Here is a 27070-nt window from a genome sequence, read left to right as displayed (position 1 = left end):
ACAATTAAACCTTATTAGAACTATAGGGCAATGGGGACCCAACGTGTTCAGTAATAAATACATCAGTAGACATTATGGAAATACAGATACAGACAACACATGAAACCAACAATAACAGCGTTTATTGTAGGTCATTTTATTTTGATTCCAGCTGTTTTTTATTTTTTATTTTATTTTACAAAGTCTGTTTTTATTTCACAGCGCTATTTCTTTTACCAATTTCATTTCATAGTGCCACTTTTCATTACAAAGTCTTCTTTGTGTGTCAATCAAGACTGAAAAAGGGACATTTTGAAATAAAAACGTCCGGAATTAAAAAAATAAATAAATAAAAAAAGATCTGCATTCAAGAATTGTGAAAATAAGCAGGATGAAATTACATGTCATAATATTGTCTGTATTCATTCATATCATTTCATAATGCTGTAGTTCTTTGTTTATTATTGAACCCTTTTGATCTCAATTGAAAAAAAAAGTGGTGCTCAGCAGTGACCTCATTACACTTTTGTTTTTACATTCTTACATGTTGTGTAACACACCGGAAGCTTTTTATTTTTAGGATTTAGATGATATATTTCACAACTACAGTTATGTCATGTTTAAGTTCATATTTATACAACTGCAAAGATCTAGTTTAGATCTAGCTTTATTAAAGGTGGTCTTTTAGTTATTTGGTCCTTATTTGTGGAACAAAGTGCCTGAAATGTATCACCTGTGTCCATGTTTAAAATAAATTTCAATATAATTACTAACAGTGTAGTTTGTATTGGTGGGGTGTACATTTCTTTTGGAGGGTATTTATTTTCTAGTAATTGTCTTTTTTTGTATTTTACTCTATTCATTAGTACATGTTTCTTTTTGCTATATGTATTTCACTATAAAGCACATTGAGTTTACCTGTACTTCGGTGTGCCACACAGTTATACATAAAATGCCTTTGTCCAGCCTTTATGGCGTATACAGGAATCAAGAAGTGTCTTCAAACGGGCATGTACATAGGCCCGCTGTGTATAGTCTAATTTGTCTACTGTATGCCCACAAATCTGCAGTGGTGGAATGTATCTGAACACATTTAGTCAGACTTATATCCCTCCATACTCAGACAGCTTAGTGAAATAAAATTAAGTAGATGTGGAAAAATGTTGCCCACTGCTGGAAAAAAAGTGTCTTTTGCTTCTTCACGAGTCTCAGTCCAAATACAGCTCAGTTAATGGTAAAAAAGAGAGTTCTCTGCGCTTCTGCAGACCACAACAATCCGGTGCAACCAAGGCAGGAGAAAACCGTGTAAAATAACAAAAAATTGCCGGTGCAACACAGATGTCTTCTTACATAATAGTTTTATTTCTTAAGGTGCATAACAGTGACTGACGTTTCGATGTAGGGTTACATCTTCATCAGAGTCCTTGTACATCGAAACGTTAGTCACTGTTGCACCTTAAGAAATAAAACTATTATGTAAGAAGACATCTGTGTTGCACCGGCAATTTTTTGTTATTTTACAGCTCAGTTAATGTAAGTGACCTAAAGCTACAAAATGTAGAATTAATCATGAACAATATTTTTGATGCATGAGTTATTCCAACATGATATTGTATGTGATCTGTTAAGTGAACACCAGCAAACATTTTGAGTATCGACTTGGTTTATTGCATAAAATAAAACACATTACTGTTTGTTTACAAAACAGGATAAATTATGAAAATAAATATTTCTGTGCAGTTTGTCTGTATTGTCAATGCAGGCAAAGAAGAACTGAGATTTATATACACATGCAAGTCCATAAAAAAGACTTAACTCATTGTTATGAGATCATATTGACACCACGTGCCATGACAAATATCACGATCCAGAGGGCAGCATTTAACAGGCTCCCCTGTTCAAACAAACTCCTTTTTCTGAGGGTGATTCATACAAACAATCCACCATTGTAGATCAGATGTGTAGTTCAATATCATTTTGCAGCACAATGAAAGTATTCGTGGGCACTACGACAGCTTTGTTCACATTCTCAATACTGTCTCAATAAAGTTTTTCCTAAAGATAAAATAAAAATAAAATAAAAAAAAACAAAAACAGTATGGTAATACAAAGGTAATCATGCAATATCAAAAATCATTCACCCTTCAATTTTGGCTGCACTGCACTTAGAAAAATATATATCGTTTTGGATTTAACAAAATACTTCAGAATCTCACAAAAATAGTTATTTTTTTCTTTCTACATCATGATCCTTCAAAGTTATTTTAGCAGTTTGAGTTCCCAGAAGCCTCTGCAGGAGGACGGGAGTGAAATAATATTAGTTAGCACAGTTTGAGGCAGTTTTCAAGAACAACATTTAAAACAATGGTTTGTGGTGAAAAAGCTTTGGCGATCCTTGTTTTTTTAGAGTTAGAGTGTTTAGCTTTGCAACACCCCAACATACTTCCCTTGTATATTCTACATACATACAACCTAAAGCTCATTTCCATTTGCTATTTAACACAATCATTACACTGCATTTCCCTTTTTAGAGCAAACAGATTGGCTACATCACACAAGGACACAATGTACCTTCATTTGCTTTTGTAGTCCATTTTCATGTTTGATTAAGGCTTTTTGCACACTTTTCATAGTTTCAATAATTAGCACAACGTTTAAAATACTGAGCATGGCATAAATAACCCTGAAGAGAAGAAGAGTTGAGACTTGTGGTTGAAAAAAGATCAGCTGTGAAAACTTGAGCATTAAAAGCTGTATATTGGCTAAGTTTGAAATACATAACTGTAATTATCACTGCAGTGTGTGCATTTAGCCAAAAGGCTTTGAGAACCATTCTTCATTTTGTGCAAAATACGTAATCATTTCCTTGATTAGTCAATTATATTTCAATACATTTTGATTTCACATTCAGTTTTTTTTTTTTTTTTTACTTTGGCCAATATCAAAGGGTATCTATTCATTCAGTAATATCTGAATGATATGATTTTCCTCGGAAAATAATTGCATATTACATTGTTAGTTTACAAAACATACAGGATAACTTGGAACACATTTCTCGTATACTATCAATCACAATGGCATGTTGGAAGGAAAACATAGTACACACATAATGGAAAAAAAGCCTATTGCGATTCTGGCGCTTTAAATAAAAATGTATGTTCACAAAGAGGGCAGATTTCTGAGCCTGAAACCATTATGTATTTAAAACACATAAGGCGTTGTGTGATGATACTTAAAACACTGCTGTAACAGCTTATGAATCAGCTTGTTGATTCATTGGGCATAGTAAGATTGGCCAAGCAATGAATGCATTATGCATTAATCACAGTTACTGAATCCAGTGATTTATTGTTTCTAAATGCTTTTATAATGGCCAGACTGCACCTATGAGATGCTATACTTGTGTTTATAAAGACAGTAAAATGCTTTATAATGAGGTTTTCTGAGTTAAAATGTACAAAATCTTCTTTTTAAAGAAGGCTGAAATGCATATTCCTAACTTACATGATCTTATATGTATAGCCTGAGAATATGTTTGGAACACTGTAAATGTTTCTTGGCTTTGATGCGGTGTCATTTAAAAAGTCACCCTTTCATTGCCATGTTAGACTAATTTGTGTCAGTTTTTGTTCTTTGACAGAGTTGCATAAACACTACTGTGTAATGAAGCCAGACTGGGATAAAAAAAGGAAAAGGTCAATCTTCACAGTTAGCCACAATGTGCATCACCTCCATCACCCGGTCACAAGAGCACAAGTGGCCACAAAGTTGCCATGTTGTGTGGATGCATCCTGGTGAGACGCATTAAAGCACGGCAGCAGGCTCGGGTCACCTTAAGTCACCTTGATAGCAGACTTCTTGTGGACCCAGAGGAAGGAAACGTAGGGCACGCCGATGAAGGCCCATTTCTCGCTGGGCCAGAACATGATGACAGGTCCTCGCTCCGGGGCCTCAGTCGCGACATCAAAGTAGGCGAAGCAAACGCAACCCAAGTAGGAAGCCAGACAAATGAGGATGTGCCTGTAAGAGCAAGAGGAGTTTGAATGAACCAAACTGCTAGAGAAATGGCTCTCTAAATATATCCAGGTGTTTAGAAGATCGCTTCTAGGAGGATAGAAGCCATGCAGTCACCAGCAGTGAAAAATTAACAATGTATACAGTAGAGCTGTTCCGACACCACTATCGAAAAAGCCTCTGATACGCCTAAAATGCTGGTTTCGGCAAGTACCCCGAGGAAAATCTACTTTAAAGTAGTTTATTTATGTTCTTTTTCCGTTATGACTGACTGTCAAACAGGATAATCAAAGAAAGTTCTATGGCATTCATTGTTTGGGTTTGTTCATGTTTCCCAAAAAAGTTTAACTTAAGCCAGGCCATACAACGAGAGTAATCATCCATACAGGAATAGTTGTACACAGCTGTTAAAACATAATAAAATATATGACACACTGGTATCGGATCGGTACTCGGTAACGGCCAATACGCAACTTTGGGTATCGGAATTGGTACGCAAGAAATTGGTATCAGACCATCTCTAATATACAGTCTGTAAACCCAGTAAAACAAAATCTACTTGTTTTCAATGCAATGTAAATGTTTGGTAGTTTGTAATTTTTATTTTTATTCATTCTAGAGCAGCACTCCCTTTTAAGATCCAACCCCTCATTTCTGGAAAATTCTTAAAATCCTCTTTTTCACTAGTTTTAGAAAGAAAGAAAAAAAGATTTTTAGGACATAATTAAAGACATAAAGGATGAGAAAAGAGTTTTTTTTTGCAGTGTAACAGTATAACCTTTACTAACAATAACTTCATTTTTTGTGTCACGAGAGTACATGACCGACTCTTCTGTGTCGTCTTTGAGCTTACCAAGCACAGTGTAAGTAGGGAAAGTTGACAGATGACCACATCTCACAGAATATCCTGTCACTGATCCAGCAAAGCAGAGCCAATGCCCACCAGATCCCTGAGACCAGACCCAACTTGAACACACGCGGGTTTTCACACCTGCAACGACCAAACAGAGCACTGAGAGATGTGTACAACTGTGTAAACACACAAACACATTCACACAAAACACAAAGTTTTGACAGCTCCTTTATAACCAAAAGCAGACTTACAGTACATATCTTGCCTATAATGTTGCTCATTCTTACACCATTATCATTATCCAAGAGCATAACAGTACATACAGTACACTGATTTTTAGGGCTGTCCTCGACTAAAGAAATTCTTAGTCGACTAACACTTATACGATTTTGTCGACTAATCGATTAGTTGATTTAATTGACAGAGCTGTGCGCTTTGACAGGTGGTTAAGACTAGAGAAGCACAATATAAATGTAGTTAATTAACCATCTGTAAAACTGAGTTTCTCCACAATTAATCCTGCAAAAGCACCACTTTAAATCTTGTGTTTACCATAAATGTGCTCAGAAGTTTCTTGGAAATGAGTAATTAAGCATGAATAAGCATAAAAAATGACTAATCGACTAAAGAAATCTTAGTCGACTGAGACCAAAACGACCGATTAGTCGACTAATCGACTAAGAGGTGGCAGCCCTACTGATTTTCCTATTTGATTTCATTCATATGCTGAAAAATTGCATTTAACGTGAAATGAAAAATACATCTAATTTATCTAATATGTATAAACACATTGCTATTTAAACCTGCTGCAACAGATTTGTTTTGGCCACTTTGATGTATTGATGCATTTGTTTTTTGGGCACTATTTGGCAATGGAATTGCACTGTAAACAACACTGACAATATTATCACCCTATAAAGCTGATATGGTGAACGTATTAGCAAACAGTTGCCTCTTTACAGATTCAGCAGACACTGAGCAACATAAGCCTCCACTTAGAGTCATGTTTGTCTGTACCTGATGGATGTAAATCCATTATTAACTCGGCTTTAACCTCAGTTTTTGGTCTCCAATGACTCCATTAACTAATATCTGCCTCTTTAGCTGCTAAATGCTCCATTATATTCAGCAGCTAGTTGCTAACTTTGTCTGCCATTTGGTGCTGGGCAGGTAGCGTACAGAACACTGAAAGACGGACAAACACTTTGTGAGCTGAGGGGAACTGCAAACATGCAGTGAGGAAAATAAGTATTTGAACACCCTGCTATTTTGCAATTTCTCCCACTTGGAAATCATGGAGGGGTCTGAAATTGTCATCGTAGGTGCATGTCCACTGTGAGTGACATAATCTAAAAAAAAAAAATCCAGAAATCACAATATATGATTTTTTAACTATTTATTTGTATGATACAGCTGCAAATAAGTATTTGAACACCTGTCTATCAGCTAGAATTCTGACCCTCAAAAACCTGTTAGTCTGCCTTTAAAATGTCCACCTCCACTCCATTTATTATCCTAAATTAGATGCACCTGTTTGAGGTCGTTAGCTGCATAAAGACACCTGTCCATCCCATACAATCAGTAAGAATCCAACTACTAACATGGCTAAGACCAAAGAGCTGTCCAAAGACACTAGAGACAAAATTGTACACCTCCACAAGGATGGAAAGGGCTACGGGGAAATTGCCAAGCAGCTTGGTGAAAAAAGGTCCACTGTTGGAGCAATCATTAGAAAATGGAAGAAGGTAAACATGACTGTCAATCTCCCTCGGACTGGGGCTCCATGCAAGATCTCACCTTGTGGGGTCTCAATAATACTAAGAAAGGTGAGAAATCAGCCCAGAACTACACGGGAGGAGCTGGTCAATGACCTGAAAAGAGCTGGGACCACCGTTTCCAAGGTTACTGTTGGTAATACACTAAGACGTCATGGTTTGAAATCATGCATGGCACGGAAGGTTCCCCTGCTTAAACCAGCACATGTCCAGGCCCGTCTTAAGTTTGCCAATGACCATTTGGATGATCCAGAGGAGTCATGGGAGAAAGTCATGTGGTCAGATGAGACCAAAATAGAACTTTTTGGTCATAATTCCACTAACCGTGTTTGGAGGAAGAAGAATGATGAGTACCATCCCAAGAACACCATCCCTACTGTGAAGCATGGGGGTGGTAGCATCATGCTTTGGGGGCGTTTTTCTGCACATGGGACAGGGCGACTGCACTGTATTAAGGAGAGGATGACCAGGGCCATGTATTGCGAGATTTTGGGGAACAACCTCCTTCCCTCAGTTAGAGCATTGAAGATGGGTCGAGGCTGGGTCTTCCAACATGACAATGAGCCGAAGCACACAGCCAGGATAACAAAGGAGTGGCTCTGTAAGAAGCATATCAAGGTTCTGGCGTGGCCTAGCCAGTCTCCAGACCTAAACCCAATAGAGAATCTTTGGAGGGAGCTCAAACTCCGTGTTTCTCAGCGACAGCCCAGAAACCTGACTGATCTAGAGAAGATCTGTGTGGAGGAGTGGGCCAAAATCCCTCCTGCAGTGTGTGCAAACTTGGTGAAAAACTACAGGAAACGTTTGACCTCTGTACTTGCAAACAAAGGTTACTGTACCAAATATTGATTTTCTCAGGTGTTCAAATACTTATTTGCAGCTGTATCATACAAATAAATAGTTATAAAATCATACATTGTGATTTCTGGATTTTTTTTTTAGATTATGTCTCTCACAGTGGACATGCACCTACGATGACAATTTTACACCCCCTTCCATGATTTCTAAGTGGGAGAACTTGGTTGTTCAAATACTTATTTTCCTCACTCTACATAAACATAAACCATGGAATATCCTCCACCAGTAGTGCCACCTTATACAAATGAAAATAAACTACAATTTCAGATTCAAACTTTTAGTTGGAGTGGGAATTAAATACTTTTTGAAAATATTCTTTCTAGCCTGAGGCATCTTAGGAACTGCAGGAATTCATATGTGGAGGGTCTCTTCCAGAGTACACTGGGCTTTGTGTTCAGTTCTGGTGGTGTACAGATTTGTAATCATTTTACTGGCTGTGTTAGTATGTCCAAACTGGGATGTTAAACTGTAGGTTGGCACATTTATCTTCAGATAAGGGGATTTTCTTCTCTTTTTTGGGAGCCGACAGAACAATGATCCAAGTACCAAGCATTAGGCTGTATTAGCCTGGTCTCTGCACAAATATCGCCTAGTGGATACACAATTGACCTACAGAGACGTGCTAATCCAGAAGGCCACTGACAAAACTATTCTTAGTCTTGTCCTCCTTAGACATACCAGTTACAGCCGTGCTGCTGCTGCTGGCTGAGGAAAACACTGCCAAAACAGAGACAGGGGCAAGGAAGCCTGACTAAACTGTGTTGATGATGCAACTGTTTAAACACTGTGACACAGTTTGTCACCTTCCCTTAAGACAGAGGATTTGATGACGTCATGCCATTTTACAAGCCTTAAATTTGAGTTACCATTGTTTCAAGGAGAAAGGAATGTCGAAATGACACAAACAATTTCCAGAAAGCACCAATAAGATTTAAATAAACAACAAGCATCACTCAGCTGCAGAGGCCATAGGAAAATTGTTTAAAGCAGAGATTTTCAACAGGTGGTCCGTGACCCCTAGGGGGTCCTTGGAGTTAGTGCAAGGAGAGGTGGGGGGGACATATTAATAGCAATGACAGACTGGCCTATTTGTGAAAACATTTAATTTAGACATTGAAGATAAGCTATACTATTACTACTAGAAGTAAGGTAGCCATACAGTTAAACTTAAGGAGTCACTGTATGGTTAACTTTAAAACATGATGTATAAATAATATATTAATATCTATTAATAGATATCCATCGACCCAGTTTAATATGCAACTCAAATTAATACAATACTATAATAATACTGCAGTGGGGGATCCCTACTCTGGTTCTCTTTAAGCTAAGGGGTCTTTGGCGTACACAACTTATTATATATATATATATATATATATATATATATATATATATATATATATATATATATATATATATATATATATATATATATATACACACATACATATACACACACACATATATATATAAATACACACACACTGACGATATAAATATAACTATAATATACTCTTTGACAGTATAATTTTAAATGTTAATATGCTATAACATTAGTTAAGCCAGATGGATGTAGCAAGTTGCATGATTGTCCATAGATGTTACAATTAACGTTACACTTTTGTACATTTGATTATCACAACTCTCACCAGGGGAAAATAAAATAAAAAAAATTATATATACATACATACATACATACATACATACATACATACATACATACATACATACATACATATATATATATATATATAAAGTTGTTATTGCGAATGTATTAGCAAAGAGTTGCTTAGCATTCATTTCTGGCCACCTGATGAATGAGTCCTACATTCACTCACCTTTAAGCTCTTTGGTTTTGGTCTCCACCAACCAAACTAACCACCAACCAACCACTACTATTGCTGTAGTGCAATAGTAGTACAAATAGAGAAGACGAGAAGTCAGTGAAGTGTCTCAGAAACACTAGCAACAGTTAGGAAGGTATTTTTGTGTAACTAACATTAACCACCATAACTAAGTTAGGCTGAAGCAGCAAAACCTTGCAGTATATTAAATTGAGGAAGGATGCATTTGAATGTTTATGGATTCAACTTCAAAGAGAAAGAGTGTGTTATTACACTACACTTTCTACTACATGGTCTTGCTTTAAGTCAATTAATGAACCAAACTGGAAACTGCATAATTTCACCAGAGAGAGAGAGAGAGAGAGAGAGAGAGAGAAAAAAAAAATGGTGTCACAAGTACTCATCGGCAACAGGAAGTACAAAAATAGAAGCCAATGAAACTTCCCATAGGGAAATAGGCCATTAAATTGTCATCAATATTCTATTATACTGTTAAGTGTTTCGATCGATGATATTCACATGGGAACAAATAAGCCAGCTATAGGCTCAGTAACTGCCTTTACATACACACAGTACAACTACCATAAGTAAGCAAACAGCCCTTCCTGCTAACAAACAGACAGAACCATCACGGCACAGCTGGATATCTTAAATACTGTGCCTATCAGCTTAAGCAGAAGCTGTGAGATAAGAAACATGACATGAAACCAGGACTTCTCCTTGGAGACGTGAGAGATAGTGTTGGAGGCAAAGATAAGTGAAGGAAAGGCCAGTCCGTCTAATGTATCTGGGGTGGAGCACTGCTGATGGGCTTCTCTCACTCAAGGGAAGGAAGAGGCTCTATAGGATCAGTGAAACAAAGCCTGATATTTCCCAAAGATGCTGGAGGTCTTTCATGCATTGGTTTTAATGATATAAAGGCATAGTTTGCATATTAGATGTCAATACTCCATTAAGCAATATCAAAGTGGATTAATTAATAACAACACATCGCATAGTATTGTTGAAGCATACATAAGTCTGACAAGACAGTAAACAAGCCATCAGACTGGTTGTGAATAAACTAGATTATCCAAACCACTTTATTCTGAGGTAAAACCGAAAGTGAGCAAGCCTGCGTTGTTGGTAATAATCCCTCACTGCACTGGAAACATGTATTTTTGCACATTTGTATGGTAGATGAAGCTGAACCAGGGAGGCTGTCTGTAAACTATGACAGATGTTTTCAACAGACAGTTTGGGTAATGATTATATTTCAATCAGACAGTTTGAATATTAATAATAAGTCATCTTTGTTTTCTTGTCAAGATTATTTTGCCAAGATTTATTTTGGCATTTTGTCTTGGATTGGATAGGTCACAGTAGAGATACAGACAGAGAATGGGGAAAAAGCAAGAGGGTTAGAGGGTAAGAGGGTAAGAGAGAGAGAGAGAGAGAGAGAGAGAGAGAGAGAGAGAGAGAGAGAGAGAGAGAGAGAGAGAGAGAGAGAGAGAGAGAGAGAGAGAGAGAGACAGAGATATGGGATAACATGCAACAAAGGTCCCTGGCCGCCGGTATCGAGCCAGGGACGTTGCAATCACAGTATATTTCTGTTTAGCCAACACTCCTATTTTCACTTTCCAAACAAGTCAAATTATGTTATCTTTACTAAATAAAATGTATATTTGCTGATGTGTACATATGACTATGTGTATAAATGTATATGTATGTATTTGTTTGTACACTGAGGCCATTTCTTTTTAAACCTTTGTTTTTTTAAGACAGCAGAGAGTTAAATAATGAGTGGGACATGAGTCAAGGTAGGACTATATCTCTTGTTTCAGTTGGATTTTTAAATAATAAATAGCTGGTATAGTACAGTTTATGAATGGTATACACCCATTATTTTTGCAATGTGAAAATTAACTTTGCTCTCATGTGCACACACTCACTTTTCAAACATAACGACTTTTGTTTGTTTTGTATCATACCATGTCCTCAATGAATAACTCAGCTATTATAGCACAACTATGACTTGTATTGTTGCTTCAACAGGAATCTAAGATTGTAATGGTTGTCCTATACACCGGACAAGTTGTTCTTGTCCAACAGGAAGTGACTTGAATAGGGGCCAACAGCCGTACTGTAAAGAAAAAAGAGCAAACAACAACAAAGTAGTCTGTCTTTTCTGAGGGCAAAAGTCCATCACCCAGGGCCACAGGAATTCTCTCCCATTTAGCAGAACAAAAACAAGAGGCCTCCATAGATGACTGGCACTTGCACTAATGTAAAAAATAACAGGTTGAACAATGAATGACTTAAGGTTAAAAGACTGACGGTGGTGAGTAAGGGATATGAGAAACGGAAACAACAGAGCAGCTCTACATTGCTGTGACGGAGGAAACATCACAATGTCCTATAGTTAACTTGGAACAGACAACATATCATTAGACAACGTAAGTACAAAAGGCCAAAGGCGACATATTAATGTACTGTAGTGTAGACTGCAAGAGCTACATCTTTACACCGATTCCATTTTGTCCAGTTAACTACTTAAAATTACAGCAGCTGATTTCACTGACTGGGCAACTTTGAACCACTGACATGGGCATGGATATCTGCTGCTGTATTACTAAGTTCAAAATTAGCATAGTATTTTTTTAAAGCAATTTTTTTGGGCTTTAATGCTTTTAATTGATGGGCCAGCTGTAGACAGGAAAGGGGGGACAGAAAGGGGGGACGACATGCAGCAAAGGGCCACGGTTTGGAATTTAACTTGGGCCACTGCGGTAAGGACTGAGTCATGGTACATGGGGCACACGCTCAACCAGGTGAGCCACCAGGGCGCCCCAAAAATGAGCCTAGTTAAAGCATAAGTGGAGATTTACGCACCTCCTAATTAAAATGGGTTGTATTCTTCTATTCACGTACATTTAGTTAAGAAATATTTACACCTACTAACTGTCAGGTGTAACTGCTGTGTAACTAACATTAGCTTGCTATGATAGGACCGGCTTAAAGTACAAGCGGTAATGGAATTAAGTTGACGCATCTGAACAGTGTAATAAGTGTAAATTAGGAAGCTTTGAACTCAATCAAATCAAACATCCCCTTTACCCGATCCAGGACTGTCATACTACAAATCACAGTAGATCAAAACATTAGGTGGGTACTAACATGATCACATGAAAACAAAAACACATAAAACATTAAAATGACTCACTAAGAATAGGCTTTTCATTCAAAGTCAATACAAACAATTCAAAACTAGTGGATTTGTTCAATGCTTTGTACTTTTTTTCCCTACGAACATTGCCTACCATCAGCTGAGTCCATATCTTCAACATTCTTCCCATAACAAATACTCTAGAGCTACTTATTATCTGAAATGCCCAGAGACATAGTATGATGGTCCTGGGTCAGGACTGCACGTTCACCTGCCCACACTCACCTCTGCCCTTTTAAAAAAATAAAAATAAAAAATAGTTCACCAACCTTTTAAGCTCAGTAATGAGCAGCGCGGTGCAGGGGATGCCCAGAGTCATAAGTGACAATGAGTTGACGACAGGTTTAACAAAGGCCAGCCCAGTGGTGATCCCGGATAAGATGCCGATGACCACTTTGAACCTTGACCTAAATCAAAAAGCAAAACAAGTCAGAGCAACAAAAATTGCAGCAATATTTCACTTATGAACACCATTGTGAAACTCAGAAAGACAGTTCTTTCCAGAAAGCACTATAACACACTAACATTCAGACAGTAAACAAGAATCACTCAGCTACAAGAGGGCCATTTCTAGGTGACCGCCTGAAGTGAAAGAGCAGCCAAGAAGGCTCTGTGACAACGGAAAGAGAAGTAAAGACATGTGATGCCGTTTTTACTGGTGTCAGCTACCTTGGATAGGCCTATTATTAAACAGGGAGTCATAGCAGCGGGGACACATCATATGACAAAAAGGCGGCCCACATTGAGCTCCACTAATACTGCAATGACCTGACATACGAGATAAAAGTGACATTTGCCTTGTTGTGAAATTGTTTTAATGTGAAAATGTGGACAACAAAATCAAAGCGTAAACAGCTGTTGTTTTGTTTGTAAAAAAAAAAAAAAAATATATATATATATATATATATATATATATATATATATATATATATATATATATATATATATATATATATATATATATAAAATATAGCTCATAATAGCACATGGTTGGACCAATGCATTTATACACCCCCACACCAGTTTTAGGCTCCTAAAGGTAGTTTATTCTGATGCAGTTGCCAACATACCGATCCCTCCTGAACATCCTGGGTAGGTATCTCTTGGGAAACCACATGGCAATGGCACACATAAGCACCCATAAGATGGCCAACTCGTCCAGCATCTGGCCGAGGAAGCTGAGGGTGGCGTGAAAATATGTCGAGCCAATACCTGAAAGAAAGAGACACGGAAACAGATAAATGTTTGTCAGAAGAGAGAAATCATCTGAAGGTGTTCAGTGTGTTAACGAGGCTGGATTAATGAGAGCTGTCTCCTAAAGATAGAGAGATATATCAGTTAAGACTCCAGAGTTGGTTTCAGGATCTAAAAAGTGTATATTGTATTGTCCACTGTACAGCTGACATGTTCCCATTTTCATTGATCAAATAAGAAAAGTAGCAAAAGTGATGAAAAACTAATAGAAAGTTGCAAATGGCACATCTAAATGAGACCACTTCAAACTGATTACATTTGTAAAAAATAAAACTCCTTAGTGACATTCAATGCTTAAGGCTGACTTCAGGGATGTCAGGGACAGAACTTAACACTAGAATAAACAAGTTAATTACAAATAGTTACTTGGGAACCAGTGTTATACTTCTGTGGAAGGATTGATCAGTCAGTGCCCCTTTGTTATCACGGTCCAACAGACCTTCTATTATCTTCTATTATTAGGGAGTACTACTCTCAGTCAGCGGTTCCTAATCATGACAACATGTCAGTGTACTCGTACATCACTGACAGTCAAAACATAACACAGAGACCGCCTTCCCTTTCTCGTGGAAATGGAGTTGATTAATCGATCGATAGAAAATTAATCACCAGCTATTTCAAGAATCATGGCATGGTTTAAGTAATTTCTTGTTCAAAAATGACAAACTTAATTGGTCTCAACGTTGTAAATATGTAAATATTAGCGGTCTTCTATGACGCTAAACTACCTTAAATATTTGGGGGTTTTGGACAGTAAATTGGAAAAATTGTGACCCGCATTTTTCACCTGACATTTTATAGACCAAATGATTAATCAAGAAAATAATCAGCAGATTAACCAATAATGAAAATAATCCAATACTGTATATGTATTATCCTAAACTATATGTATGACTCAGTCCAAACACAGCTGAGGCCAAAACCAAAGAAAGGCAGCTGAATTCTGTTTCAACTACAGAGACAGAGGTAGAGAGGTAAAACCACGTAACCTGCTTGTCAGCTGGGTACGTTTTAACAGCCTCCAGATTCAAAACAATGGATGCAGTCAGAGCTCCTCCTGGGCCACATATATACAGGAAGCATTTGTGGTACGGAACAAGAAATGTTTGAACGAAACAAGGAGGCTGCTTTTATTTTGACCACAGATTTGGAAGGCAGGTGTGGAACAGGGTTCGGTAGCAGACATTGGGACTGCTATGACATGAAAATAAAAGATTAACACCAAGTCCAAATGAGAATAAATGACTTAAGGGTCAAGTTCAGTTATGCAAATCCTTTTCAACAGCTACTCAGTTATCATCCAGTAAGGTCACTTCTCGGGAACATTGGGAGGTCTGTCAGGTTATCTTTGCTGACAGTGCAAACAGCGTGTTTCCATAACAGCTGTAAGGGAACAAGGCACTGTAATCTCTGTTCTGTTATTTACATACAGTACCACCATTTATGGCTGAAATACTGTGCCAAATCAAATCAAATCTAGGCAATAGGCGTATTCACCACACCAATGAATAAGCCTACAGTTGTTATAATAAAGTGCAAGTCTATGAGGGTAAAATGATTTAGGGGAGGAGGACAGTGACAGAGCCTACAGCTGAGGAAACCTACATCCTAACAGTGTTTAAAAAGAATGCACACTCATTCATATACTGTATGTTGTACAATGTATAACTCGTGTACTTAGTATATGTACTCACAATCAAGGGCGTAACTTTGGGTTCAACATTGGTAGGGGGGGGGGGAAGGGGTTTGAGATCTCCACTTTTGAGCGAAATTGTTGTCAAACTAACTGTCCAAATTTACTCCAGCCCAGTTTACAATCATAGAAGAGAGGGAACCCAGCAAATGTTCCCATTTGAGAATCTGTAACCAGTGACCTTTTGCGTTTAAAAAAAAATGACAAAGACTTGATTGCCAAAATTTTCTGTCTAACTGATTAATGGGCTAACTGTTTCAGCAGCAGTGTATTTTCTCTTATGCGATTATTACAGGCCACACTCGAATTATCTGTGTCCAATGATGCACTACATATGGTAGATCAAAGCATACTTTAGCTTTATACCACATGAACTGGCATATAAAGAACACATGAAGTTTTAGCCTGACACTTTGCAAAATGTATTGTAATGTAAAAAAGTATTAGTTGTGTTAGCTGAGGGAAGATGAAGTGAAGATGATGAAGATGTCCCACAGCGCTGAACAGAAACATGAAAGGTATAAAGGTCATCACACAGTTTAGACACCAATGTCAACCAGCCAACTTACCAACCACAACTAGCAGACTCCATATGAGGTAAATCCCACTGTTGAAATGTGTTGCATATTGGCGGAACAAGCACATTAATATGGGCGGCAGAACAAAAAACAAAATGTTGCTGATCTGAAATGATAAGGAAAGGAAAAGCTATGAGCAAAAATGCATCACAGTTGAACTGATCGTGTAGCTCAATGACAACATGCTTGTCAAAAGTTGATCAGTGCGCGAGCCTTGCTGGCCTAACAAGCTTGTCAGCCAGAGGAAATTATGAAGAAAAGGAACATTTGTACTCTGATGCTAACAGTACACATCATGATGCTGAAGCTGAAAGGCAGCCAAACTGTTGAAAGTCAGTACAACTTGCCGTTAGCTAGCTATAGCTAACTAATATTAAAAAAACTATAAGAAAACAATGCAATGGAAAACAAAGCCAGAAAAAGCTGTTGTCTATACACAAAACTGCGTTATGCAAAAAAATTAAAATAAAAAGCACACATTGTTAGCTAACATTCAAACCGACCGACCGTGTTGTAAAATTCAGCGATGCTGGGGTAAATTAGGTAATTGCCTTCACACCAATCCACATCGGAGCTGCCAGCCAGCAACTGGTCCCAAAAAATCAGATTAACGTTACTCATGTCTGGACTAGTTCTGTCGGATGGACAGGACACAGCAGACAACACTCCGCCGTCAGCTTTGGAGATAAATAAATAAAAGCACTCGAGGAAAGTCACTCTCTGTTGCTCATACGCTAGATGTGAACGTTTTGAGAGCTGACACGGCAATTATATAAACTATAGAAATCGTCGCTGAGCTGCATTTAAAAAGCCTCCGTCGTCCCACAAAGCCTCTTGCTTGTCGTAACGCTCAGCGTTGTGCATTGACAGCTGTTCCGTCTGTAGCCAAAGAGTGTTCAAGCGCTGCGAGAGAACTCCCTTCTGTCTGCTTCCTTCTTCGGTGAAATGTGACCACAGCAGCTCGATTGGTTGGGGGGTTAGGGGATTGGTCAGGAGATAGGACACGCCTGGCCAATAGTAGTGTGTGAATGCTATTGAAGGGCGGGTCTTGGCGTGGCCATAGTGGGGGAAAAAAAAGTATTGCTTCCCCCTATGGCAGGGGTGTCAAACTCAACTTCACTAAGGGCCACACTGGGAAATAAGAATCACACCAAGGGCCAGGCATGTTTAGTTTATTGATAGGCTTTTATTTAATTGAAAAAGTAAAATATATTTGACTGTATTATTGCATGTGTCATACAGTCTTCTCACTTACAGTTTGGTCAACATAAAGTCCTAAAGAAGTCAGGAAAAAGTCCCTCAGCCATCACAGAAAAGAAGTGCCCAAAAACATCAGAAAAAGTGACAAAAATGTTGGCAAAAGTGGCAAAAACGTCAGAAAAAAATTAAAGATTTCAGCAAAAGTGACAAAAACATCAGAAAAAGTGACAAAAATGTTGGCAAAAGTGGCAAAAAAGAAAAGAAAAAATTAAAGATTTCAGCAAAAGTGACAAAAACATCAGAAAAAGTGACAAAAATGTTGGCAAAAGTGGCAAAAACGTCAGAAAAAAACTAACAAGATTTCAGCAAAAGTGACAAAAACATCAGAAAAAGTGACAAAAATGTTGGCAAAAGTGGCAAAAACGTCAGAAAAAAATTAAAAAGATTTCAGCAAAAGTGACAAAAACATCAGAAAAAGTGACACTAACTAGGCGGGCCAAAATGTATTGTGAAACTAAATTGATATGCGGGCCGGATCATAATCTGAGAGGGGCCGGATTTGGCCTGCGGGCCTTGAGTTTGACACATATGCCCTATGGATTCGGGTTCCCCCATATAGGTCACTGGGTTCCACCCGTTAATTTTCTCATATCAACCGTTCTCTTAATACATCCATGATATCAACCCCTAGACAACCAGCTAAGAGAAGGTTTATCTGTGTTTTTTGCCCAGCTGCCTGGAAGGCACTGTTGGGTGGCACTGGTTCTGGTTCTGGTTCTGGTTCTGGTTCTGATTAGGGTTAAGGTTAAGGTTAAGGTTAAGGTTAAGGTTAGGGTTAGGGTTAGGTGCCTTGAAAGCAGCGGTCACAGCGCTGCCTGGAAGGAGCAGTTGGGGGCAAAAAACACCATCAAGCTAAGAGAAGGACGACGAACTTGAAACGACTATTAAAGAATAACGTTAAAAAAAAGACAATTTTACATCACGGATTAAACCATATTGCATTACAAATATTAGTGTAGGCCCACTTTTTTTTATCTCCACATGTTCAACCAACGGTTGCTTTTGTTTTCACTTCAGTAGTGCATTTCTCGTTGTGTGATTTGTTAGCAGTGGTATAAAATGCTCCATACAATACATCAATAATGATATCAGATAGGCTACTGTGATACATAGTCCTAATAATGTAGCACATGGGGCAATCTACATATTTTGTAAAGTACATTTCATTGATAATGCATCTGTACTTTTACTTACTTTACTAACTTACTTACTAGGAACAATGTTTTACAATGTGGTTATGGCCTACTTCTTTAAGTTGGAAGTACTTTTTCATGACTGTTTTTTCACACAGTTGTGTGAGTTATAATGTTGATAATATTCCTTTCACAGCAGACATTTAGACTTGTCATAGCAGGAAAAGCAGAGGTAATTTCTCCATTCTGTTCAAGTTGCTAAGTGACAGTGTGACAGAGAGCCAGCATGAACAATGCCAGGACCTGGAGAAGTTAAATAGAATTCAGGCATCATCATTTTATTATCTTCAGATGTGCTTTTCCTACTTTGACGTTGACATTTGACACATTCTTTGTCTGTTATTGTGTGCACTGGCATGACTTACTCGTGAAACAGAGCCATCATCATGTTTTTGAAGTGCAAAACAAGTTGTGTTGTTTAGTGCTGATAATCAAGGAAAGAAAAGGCTAGATTGCATTAGTTCTAAAGGACATTTGGGATATAAGAACTTCTAGACAGTGATTTAGGCTAAGTGGAACTGCTGCATTTTCTGTGAATAAAACATCAACAGAACAAATCACTTATTTTACAACTGTAATTATAGTAAAAACCTTTTGGGGTTATGTTCATTAGCTACCTGAATTTACAAGGGAAGAAGTCATTTTTGTACAGACAAAGGACATAATCCTCCATGATCCTCCATGATCCTGAAAACTGTTGCCATATTTGGTAAATTATATTTACATGTAAGATAAGATTATCAAAAACTAAACCACCTTTTCTCACCTTTATTTATACATCATCCAAAGTCTAGATAATCTGTATTTGTAAGCCATAGTGTTTACAACTATGTTCATTGGGTTATTAGTTGGTTTAGCTTAGTTTTGTATTTGGTGTATCATTTCAAATATGTATTTATCTATTATATGACAACTGTTGCTCTTACAAAGGAATTTTCTCTGAGCGGGATGGTAATTATCTTTGAATCACAGCTGTATACTCTCTGGCTGACGCATGCTCAGTGACTCAATAATGCCCTCATTATGTTGATGTTACTTAGCCAACATGGTCTTCATAACCAATTCATTATTTAAGTATTTGTTTATCTTGCTTTGAGTTTTAAATATGACCTTGTACACGCATTCAGCTTACCATCTATTGTGTGTGTGTGGGGGGGTACCTTCTTTTATGTAGTATTTAAAAAAACGAAAAAAAGACGACAAATACATAAATAAATAAATATTAATAATAAAGATAAATAAATCACCAAATAGGGACATTGTGTTGTATTAAGTTAATCAGTTTAATGCAGTTGGGTTAGTCAGCATCAGCTTTTTGGTGTGAAATTAGTTCACTTTCAGTTTGAGCCAAAACATTTCAGCGAGCCAGTTATCGCGAGAATATTTCAGGCCTATGTGAGACCACTAAGCGGATATCCTGTCTCTTTTCCGTGGCGGACCTTCTTTGGGTCGGTTTAGCAAAATGAAGGTACAATGTTTCTAAACTCTAAATCTGTGTGGAAAGCTATTTTCTTTGAAATACTCATATATGGTTGATGCCATGATTCTGAACTTTAAAGCGGACTAGTTAGACGGAGCAGTCGCGGCTTTGACACTTAGGATGAGTTTTGATCGTGATGAGAGCCAGCGTTGACGATTCTGTCGGCAAGTGAGCTGTCGAAACATGGCGGCACACTGAGCGTAATGTGCACTGAGTTCAAGTCTCCGCTGACTGCAATAAAGAGCTTTCAAACTCTTGTAGCTCACGTTTCTCGAACCTGTCGAGTTTTCTGCGTTGTCCGTTTACAATGTGAAGCCCTTGTACCGGTTACTAGCAGTGTCCAGAAAGCTAATGTTGGCTAGCTAACCTTAGCCGTCAGAGCAGCTAACAGGCCTTCGAGCCATTGATTACTGTAGCTCAGATACTTTGACGACAATTGTTAGTTATTATGAGGGTATTTTTAAAGTTATGTCCCCACCAGTAACCCCAGTTTTGTTAACATTTCATCTTTCCAAGCTTCACATTCATACACCGCTAACTGTACCTGCTACACCTAACGTAACCTAATGAGGACTTTGGTTACCTTCCATGTGTAACCAATGTACATGTACTCACGATTACATTGCAACTCCTTTTCAGCTGAACATCTCATTCCCCGCTACTGGCTGCCAGAAGTTGATTGAAGTCGATGATGAGCGTAAGCTGAGGACTTTCTATGAGAAGCGTATGGCCACTGAGGTGCCTGCTGACCCTCTGGGAGATGAGTGGAAGGTAAACTACAGTTGTGAAATCTGATCCCTTTGGAACTGATACTTGCTTTGTCAGTACATCGTATTGCAGAGTTCATGTTCCAGTTTGACTTGGTGAAATTGTGTTGTATAGTTATCATACATAATGTGGCACACCAGTAGACCCTTTCTGACTCATCTATAGTCATTAAGGGGGGACAGTGTGTTGCCAGAGTAACTGTGGAGCTGCTTACCAGATGCGACCAGGTCCAGGATCAGTGGATGGTTGAACTGAATTGCTCTCTCATTGTGGTCTTGAGTACAGTAGTAATGGATTGACACTTAAGCTGCTGCTCTTTTTATAACCGTGGCTGATTTTAAATGGCATAATTCTCTCAATACCCTTGTATCATCAAATACATTACTAGCCTTAATGCAGGCAAGAAAGTAATGTAAGATTTTAAGTCAAAAGGCCACATTTGGAATGATAAATGGTGCAATTATAGTCCTACAAGGTGCTGGCCATTGGATCACCTGAGATTCAGTCTTGCTCAAGGACGCTTTAATATGTGGACAGGAAGCGTTTGAAATTAAACAACCCAAGTTTGCAATAAATGGACAGCATGTTCTACGTCTAAGCCTCAGCTGCCCAGACATTGCTTATTTTGGACACTAAAGGGGCAGTCGACCATCAAAATACTTACTTCTTGAAAGCTCAGAAACTTTGCAGCCCGACCTGTGGTCAAAAGTTAGGCAGAATTACAAATGTAAGTGGACAAGTCTCATCTGACGGTATTCTGCGAGCAATCTTTATTCTTTGAGACATTGTGTACCAGTTGCCATAAATTGAAAAGTAACAACTTGTTTTCTCTACTTCTGCAGGGTTATGTGGTGCGCATCAGCGGAGGCAACGACAAACAGGGCTTCCCCATGAAGCAGGGGGTGCTAACCCACGGCCGTGTGCGCCTGCTGCTCAGCAAGGGCCACTCCTGCTACCGTCCCCGCAGGACTGGTGAGCGCAAACGCAAGTCTGTCCGTGGTTGCATCGTTGACGCCAATCTCAGCGTGCTCAACTTGGTCATCATCAAGAAAGGTAATGTGTTCTTTCTGGCTCGTCAACCATTATCTGGTAACAGAAACTTGGATACGGAGGCATACTATTAAGCACTAAACCAACAGATCATTCTCAGGGGCTACACAGCACAGGCTTATTTATAAATGTCTCTTAATATCCCCTGTAAATTATGTTTATGGCACACCAGTAGACCCTTTCTGACTGATCTATAGTCATTAAGGGGGGACAGTGTGTTGCCAGAGTAACTGTGGAGCTGCTTACCAGATGCGACCAGGTCCAGGATCAGTGGATGGTTGAACTGCATTGCTCTCTCATTGGGTCTTCTGTACACTAGTATCAGAATAACTCTTTTTATAATTTGACTTAATGCAGCAGTATTTTTATTTCTTTTCCTCTAGATGGGACAGTGAGCATGACACTCATGAGAATGTGATTTCCACTAGAGCTGTCAGTCTTCCTCTATACCATTCGAGTTTCATTTATATTTTGTTAAGTATTTGAATATTTAGGCTCAAATGCAGCCTGTTATAAATATGTAATGCACTACTCAGGCTTATGCATTGTCAGTGCCACTATAAGCATGTGGTTGTTACACGTTCTGTCCACTAGAGGGACTACCAACATCAGTCTGGCCTTGAAGGGGATCTAGGTCATGGTGCATTGCATTTCTGGCACGCCACTCTGTTTACATTGTTTTCCACCATGCACACAGCGACAAACAAATCAACAGACAACTCTAATGAAACATTATCTAAGAAGTGTGTTGAAGTGGCTCTGTTATAAAGGCTAACTGTGCTCGGTAAGCACAATGACATCATGTTAGAAAGCACAGCTGAAACGATTAGATGAACTAAGTAACAATAGTGTTAGCCACGATGCTAACGGCATTGATAACTAAGCCAAACGGTGCTGCCACTATTTCAGTGATTTTTTTTTTTTTTTTTTAAAGCAACCTGTTTCTTGCAGATTGTCACGTTACTGAGAATACAGCTATTAGAAGTTAATGTATGAAGTTGAAGCTAACTCTGACAGCTGTAGGGCAGATACCATTGATATTAACTGTCTCCATGAAGCTCCCAGCTAAGCGCCGATAACTCGCAACACAGTTAGGAAACCAGAATGAGCTAACTATTGTTAACCTAGGCGTTTTGGCTCGGTGGATGTCGATTTCAAACTCATGTTAAAACTATTTCCCATCCTTCTTCCGATTTCCAGCCGCAGCCTCACTCCCCCTGTACTAACGTTACTCATGATGCCTTGTGTTTCTCACTCCCGTAACTTATTGTTCATCAGACGTGAGACCTGGGAGATGAGCTTAACGTTAGCCAACCTATTTAAAAAAATAAATAAATCACATTCTAATAGTAATTTCAGCATTCGAATAGTATTGATTTTTTTTTTTTTTTTTTTTTTTTTTTTTTTATACTATTCAAATTATTTTGTTTTTCAGAATTCTTTCCAACAGCCCTAATTTCCACAAAGTGTCGATAGTCGCCCTGCTTATTTAGCTGCTTTGGGCTGCAAGCAGCTGGCTCTTCACTGGGAAACTAAGTGCAATGTACTTTTTTGTTTTTAAGTGTTTTTTTTTGGGGGGGGGTTCTTCAAATCATGAAAGTACTTCAGCTATAGTAAGTGCAATTAGTTTTTAATGATGAACGCTTGGCTCATCTCCACATGATCTGGTTTTTCTCAGGTGAGAAGGATATTCCCGGGCTGACCGACAGCACCGTCCCTCGCCGTCTTGGTCCCAAGAGGGCCAGCAAGATCCGCAAGCTCTTCAACCTGGCTAAGGAGGATGACGTGAGACAGTATGTTGTGAGGAGACCCCTGACTAAAGAAGGTAAGACTAGAGGTGTATTCTGTTAGATTTACTTAAGCCTGCAAATGTAAAGATCACTGACTAAAGGTTTTTACTGGGTATGGATGTGTGCCGTACATTGGAGGCTGAGATCGTACGCCACATGATGTCGGAGTTACTTAAAAATGAGATAAAATAGAGCTTGATATATGGTTGTTGCTACTATTTGCAACAATTAAAGCACTGTGGAAATGGTAAACACAACAAATGTGTGTGTGTGTGTGTGTATATGTATGTGTGTGTGTATATGTATGTATGTGTGTATATATATGTATATGTGTGTGTGCGCGTATGTGTGTGTGTGTGTATATATACACATACATATATATGAGAGAGAGAGAGAGACCGTTTTTATTTTTTCTTTTAATCTTTAACATGCCTTATCTCTCAATTATCCACAATGTAGGATACAGTATTTAAAAAATAGTTATATCATGTAATCATGCACAAACTGAATTTGACTTGACATTAAGCACATTATTGGGAACATCTCTGAGGAAAGCTAGGTGAGATTTTGATACAGCAAGAGGGAAGACATTGATGATTTCAACAACTTTTAATTTATTTGGCAAAAAAAGGAGACTGTGTATTGCCATCTACAGGAACTTAATGTGCCTTTTTAGCACATGAAGATTCAAATATTACAGAATATCAATTTGAAATAACTTACATTTATCAAACTGCCAACTTCAGTGTAACTCTTACAAAAATTGTATCCTTTTAAAAGAGAGAGGAACTCTTAAAGCTCAGTCTTTTGAATAAGTCAGAATACGTTAAGCGCACACGCTCCTAACCGAGACAAGCAGACCGAACGGTTCGGATGTTTTTTTTACGAACCGTGCCATCCCTAATATGAAGCCTGAAGTGTTTTGAATTTATTGTAAAACTCAAAATGCTGCAATATTGAGGACCACTGTGGCAATTTTCAGCTTTATTCTTTTTACAGTGTAATATTTATACTCTTCATTATTACACTTCCACTACTCTGTATTCTCTTATCTTGTAATCATCCATGTGGCTGAGGAGCAGCAAGAAAACATTTTCTAGTCCTATGATTTAAGTTTCTTTGCTAGATAAAACTTCATCCAGTTCATTAATCTTTATTGCTGCTCTCTGCCTGTAAGTGTCTTGGTGGGATTACTTATACAAAATTGCATTCTGCTATGGGACAAAAAAAACGTGTATTGTAGATAGGCTGATGCCATGTTTGTTGGCCAGTTTACATCATCAAAGTAAGAGCCTTTTCATATTAGGGCTGGGCAATAAATCTATCATGATGAGGCTAGCTATGGTCTTAGATTATGGATATCTTAATCTGGCATAAGTCTTTCTGGTTTTACGAGCTGCATTATTGAATGGTGTTGAGTCAAAGCCTGACAACAGCTATTCTAGACAGTTGGTACTTCGCATTGGCACCGTCTTTACCACACCTGTCAATTATTTGCCATGTCAATATTAACTGCATCCCCTCTCTTTGGTAGGCAAGAAGCCCAGAACTAAGGCTCCCAGGATCCAGAGACTGGTGACGCCTCGTGTGCTGCAGCACAAGCGCCGCCGCATCTCCCTCAAGAGACAGCGCACCCTGAAGAACAAGGAGGAGGCCTCCGAGTATGCCAAGCTGCTGGCCAAGAGGATGAAGGTAAGGTTTTTTTTTTGTTGTTCCTTATTACAGTCCTTAGGCACTGAAGGAGCTAGTTATTTTCTCTTCAAACAATATTCAACTGAGCTGACCACGAAACATTACTAAATGGTTTCAGATTAATTAATAAATGGCTCAAATGTAAAAGAAAATTTGATCATTTTGAAATTCTCTGTGGTGTATTTTCCCTAATAGGTCTAACGAGCAATTTTGTGGCTCTTTATATCAGTTGACATAACTAAGTCTGTAAATCTTAATTGTGGGGATCTGTTGTACTGAAGGTTAGATATTACTGTACAGGAGTGCTGCCGAACAGTGGTTGTCGTATTCTTGTTTGTGTGCTGTCTTGTCTTAAAATTGTTTGTCTTACTAATATGGTGGGATCATATTCTTCAGATCACCTGCAATTTGGACATTTGTTGCAATGATTAATTTTTTTTAGTATAGGGACATGTTTTTCATTAAAAGTTATGTCATGAAATTATTGAACAATTACCCTTGGCAGTTAACATTTGCTGGCATCAGATTAAGAATAAAACAGAATGGGACGTAATTATGGAATTGTGAAACATGCAATTTTAAGGAATCCTGTGTGGTATGGGGGTACTAACTTGTATGAAAATGTATGCTTTTTGGATGTGTTAACACTACTGACACGCATTTGTTTTCTGCCAACAGGAGGCCAAAGAGAAGCGCCAGGAACAGATTGCTAAGAGGCGCCGTCTTTCTTCTCTGAGAGCATCCACATCCAAGTCAGAGTCCAGCCAAAAGTGAAATCACAAAGTCGAATAAAGTCATGTTTTGCTGAAAAAATAGCGGGTGCACTTTTTTCAGTACTTTGAGACCATAGACTGAATATTTGGGAAATGTGTAATTGCTGGACGAATGGTTAGCTAATGATTGGTCACTGGTAAACAGAATGTAGCTACTGTTAAATGAATGACAAATACACGATTGACTGATTAAAGCACGGATTAGTTATTGGTAATTGGTAACTAATAATTAGCTAACATTTGTTACTCATTCAATTAGCAGTAGCTACTGTTTACCAGTAACTAATTAGTGCTGGAATTAGTCAATCAGTAACTAACCATTTGTTACTCATTCATTACTCAGTAACTACCTACATTTGTGTACTTTATTATAAAGTGTTACCCACCAAATTAATAAAATAGAACTCTATTTTTGCTAGTTGAGCAAAATAAGTGAGTGTTTTGGCTCACAGATAACAGACCAAGTGGCCATATCTAGGGTTTATGCTGTTCAAGCTACTCTAAACTGGTAATATGGCACCGGTGCCTCAATGACAATTATCTACCGGACATAATAGCAAAGTGGATTTCAGTGCCTTATTTAGGTGCCACTTAAATGCCTGTGCTTCTCTCGGATGCTCTGAAAACATTTCTCAGAAATGTCAACTTTCAGTCCTGAGTTTGCAGGTATGAATATTAAGCAAGAACACAGTAACCAGCTGCCATTGCCAACCGGCTGCAGTTTAACTCAATGGGGCAATTGTGCACGTTTGATTTGTCAATGCTTTTTGTTGGCAGTGACAGGCTCAGATTGTTCTAAGTGTCTCAAAACACTGATTTCACAAGGTGACTTCTGGTCTGAAACAGCAGTGTGGAACGTGAGTCAGCTGAAAGGCGTTCCTGAAGTTGTTGAGAAACAAATTATACGTTTTTCATATCTAAAAGATTTTCAGTGCCATGGCTTACATGATTAACTGCCAGTGCTAGAAGTTCTGCATTTCTCCAGTTTTGACTTTGTGATCTTATATAGGT

The 27070-nt window shown here is 38.3% G+C and overlaps 2 protein-coding genes across 2 annotated transcripts; one reads left to right on the top strand and one right to left on the bottom strand.

Moving 5' to 3' along the window:
- Window positions 1-1624: 1624 nt before the first annotated feature.
- Window positions 1625-16979, bottom strand: acer2 (alkaline ceramidase 2). The gene is made up of 6 exons (XM_028591593.1): window positions 16561-16979; window positions 16045-16159; window positions 13599-13740; window positions 12798-12935; window positions 4847-4984; window positions 1625-3999 (listed from the first exon to the last, which is right to left on the bottom strand). Exons 1-6 carry the CDS (start codon window positions 16672-16674, stop codon window positions 3813-3815), a joined length of 834 nt encoding a protein of 277 aa, XP_028447394.1. The 5' UTR covers window positions 16675-16979; the 3' UTR covers window positions 1625-3812.
- Window positions 16980-19874: 2895 nt separating this feature from the next.
- rps6 (ribosomal protein S6) lies at window positions 19875-26101 on the top strand. Its single transcript, XM_028591604.1, has 6 exons — window positions 19875-19974; window positions 20626-20757; window positions 21597-21807; window positions 23483-23629; window positions 25129-25286; window positions 25965-26101. The coding sequence occupies exons 1-6, from the start codon at window positions 19969-19971 to the stop codon at window positions 26058-26060; spliced, it is 750 nt and encodes a 249-aa protein (XP_028447405.1). The 5' UTR covers window positions 19875-19968; the 3' UTR covers window positions 26061-26101.
- Window positions 26102-27070: the final 969 nt, after the last annotated feature.

Source organism: Perca flavescens, chromosome 2 (genome assembly GCF_004354835.1).
Source record: "Perca flavescens isolate YP-PL-M2 chromosome 2, PFLA_1.0, whole genome shotgun sequence".
Lineage (NCBI taxonomy): Eukaryota > Metazoa > Chordata > Actinopteri > Perciformes > Percidae > Perca > Perca flavescens.
The sequence above is the reverse complement of the archived record's forward strand: the minus strand, read 5'-3'. Positions and strand labels throughout refer to the sequence as shown.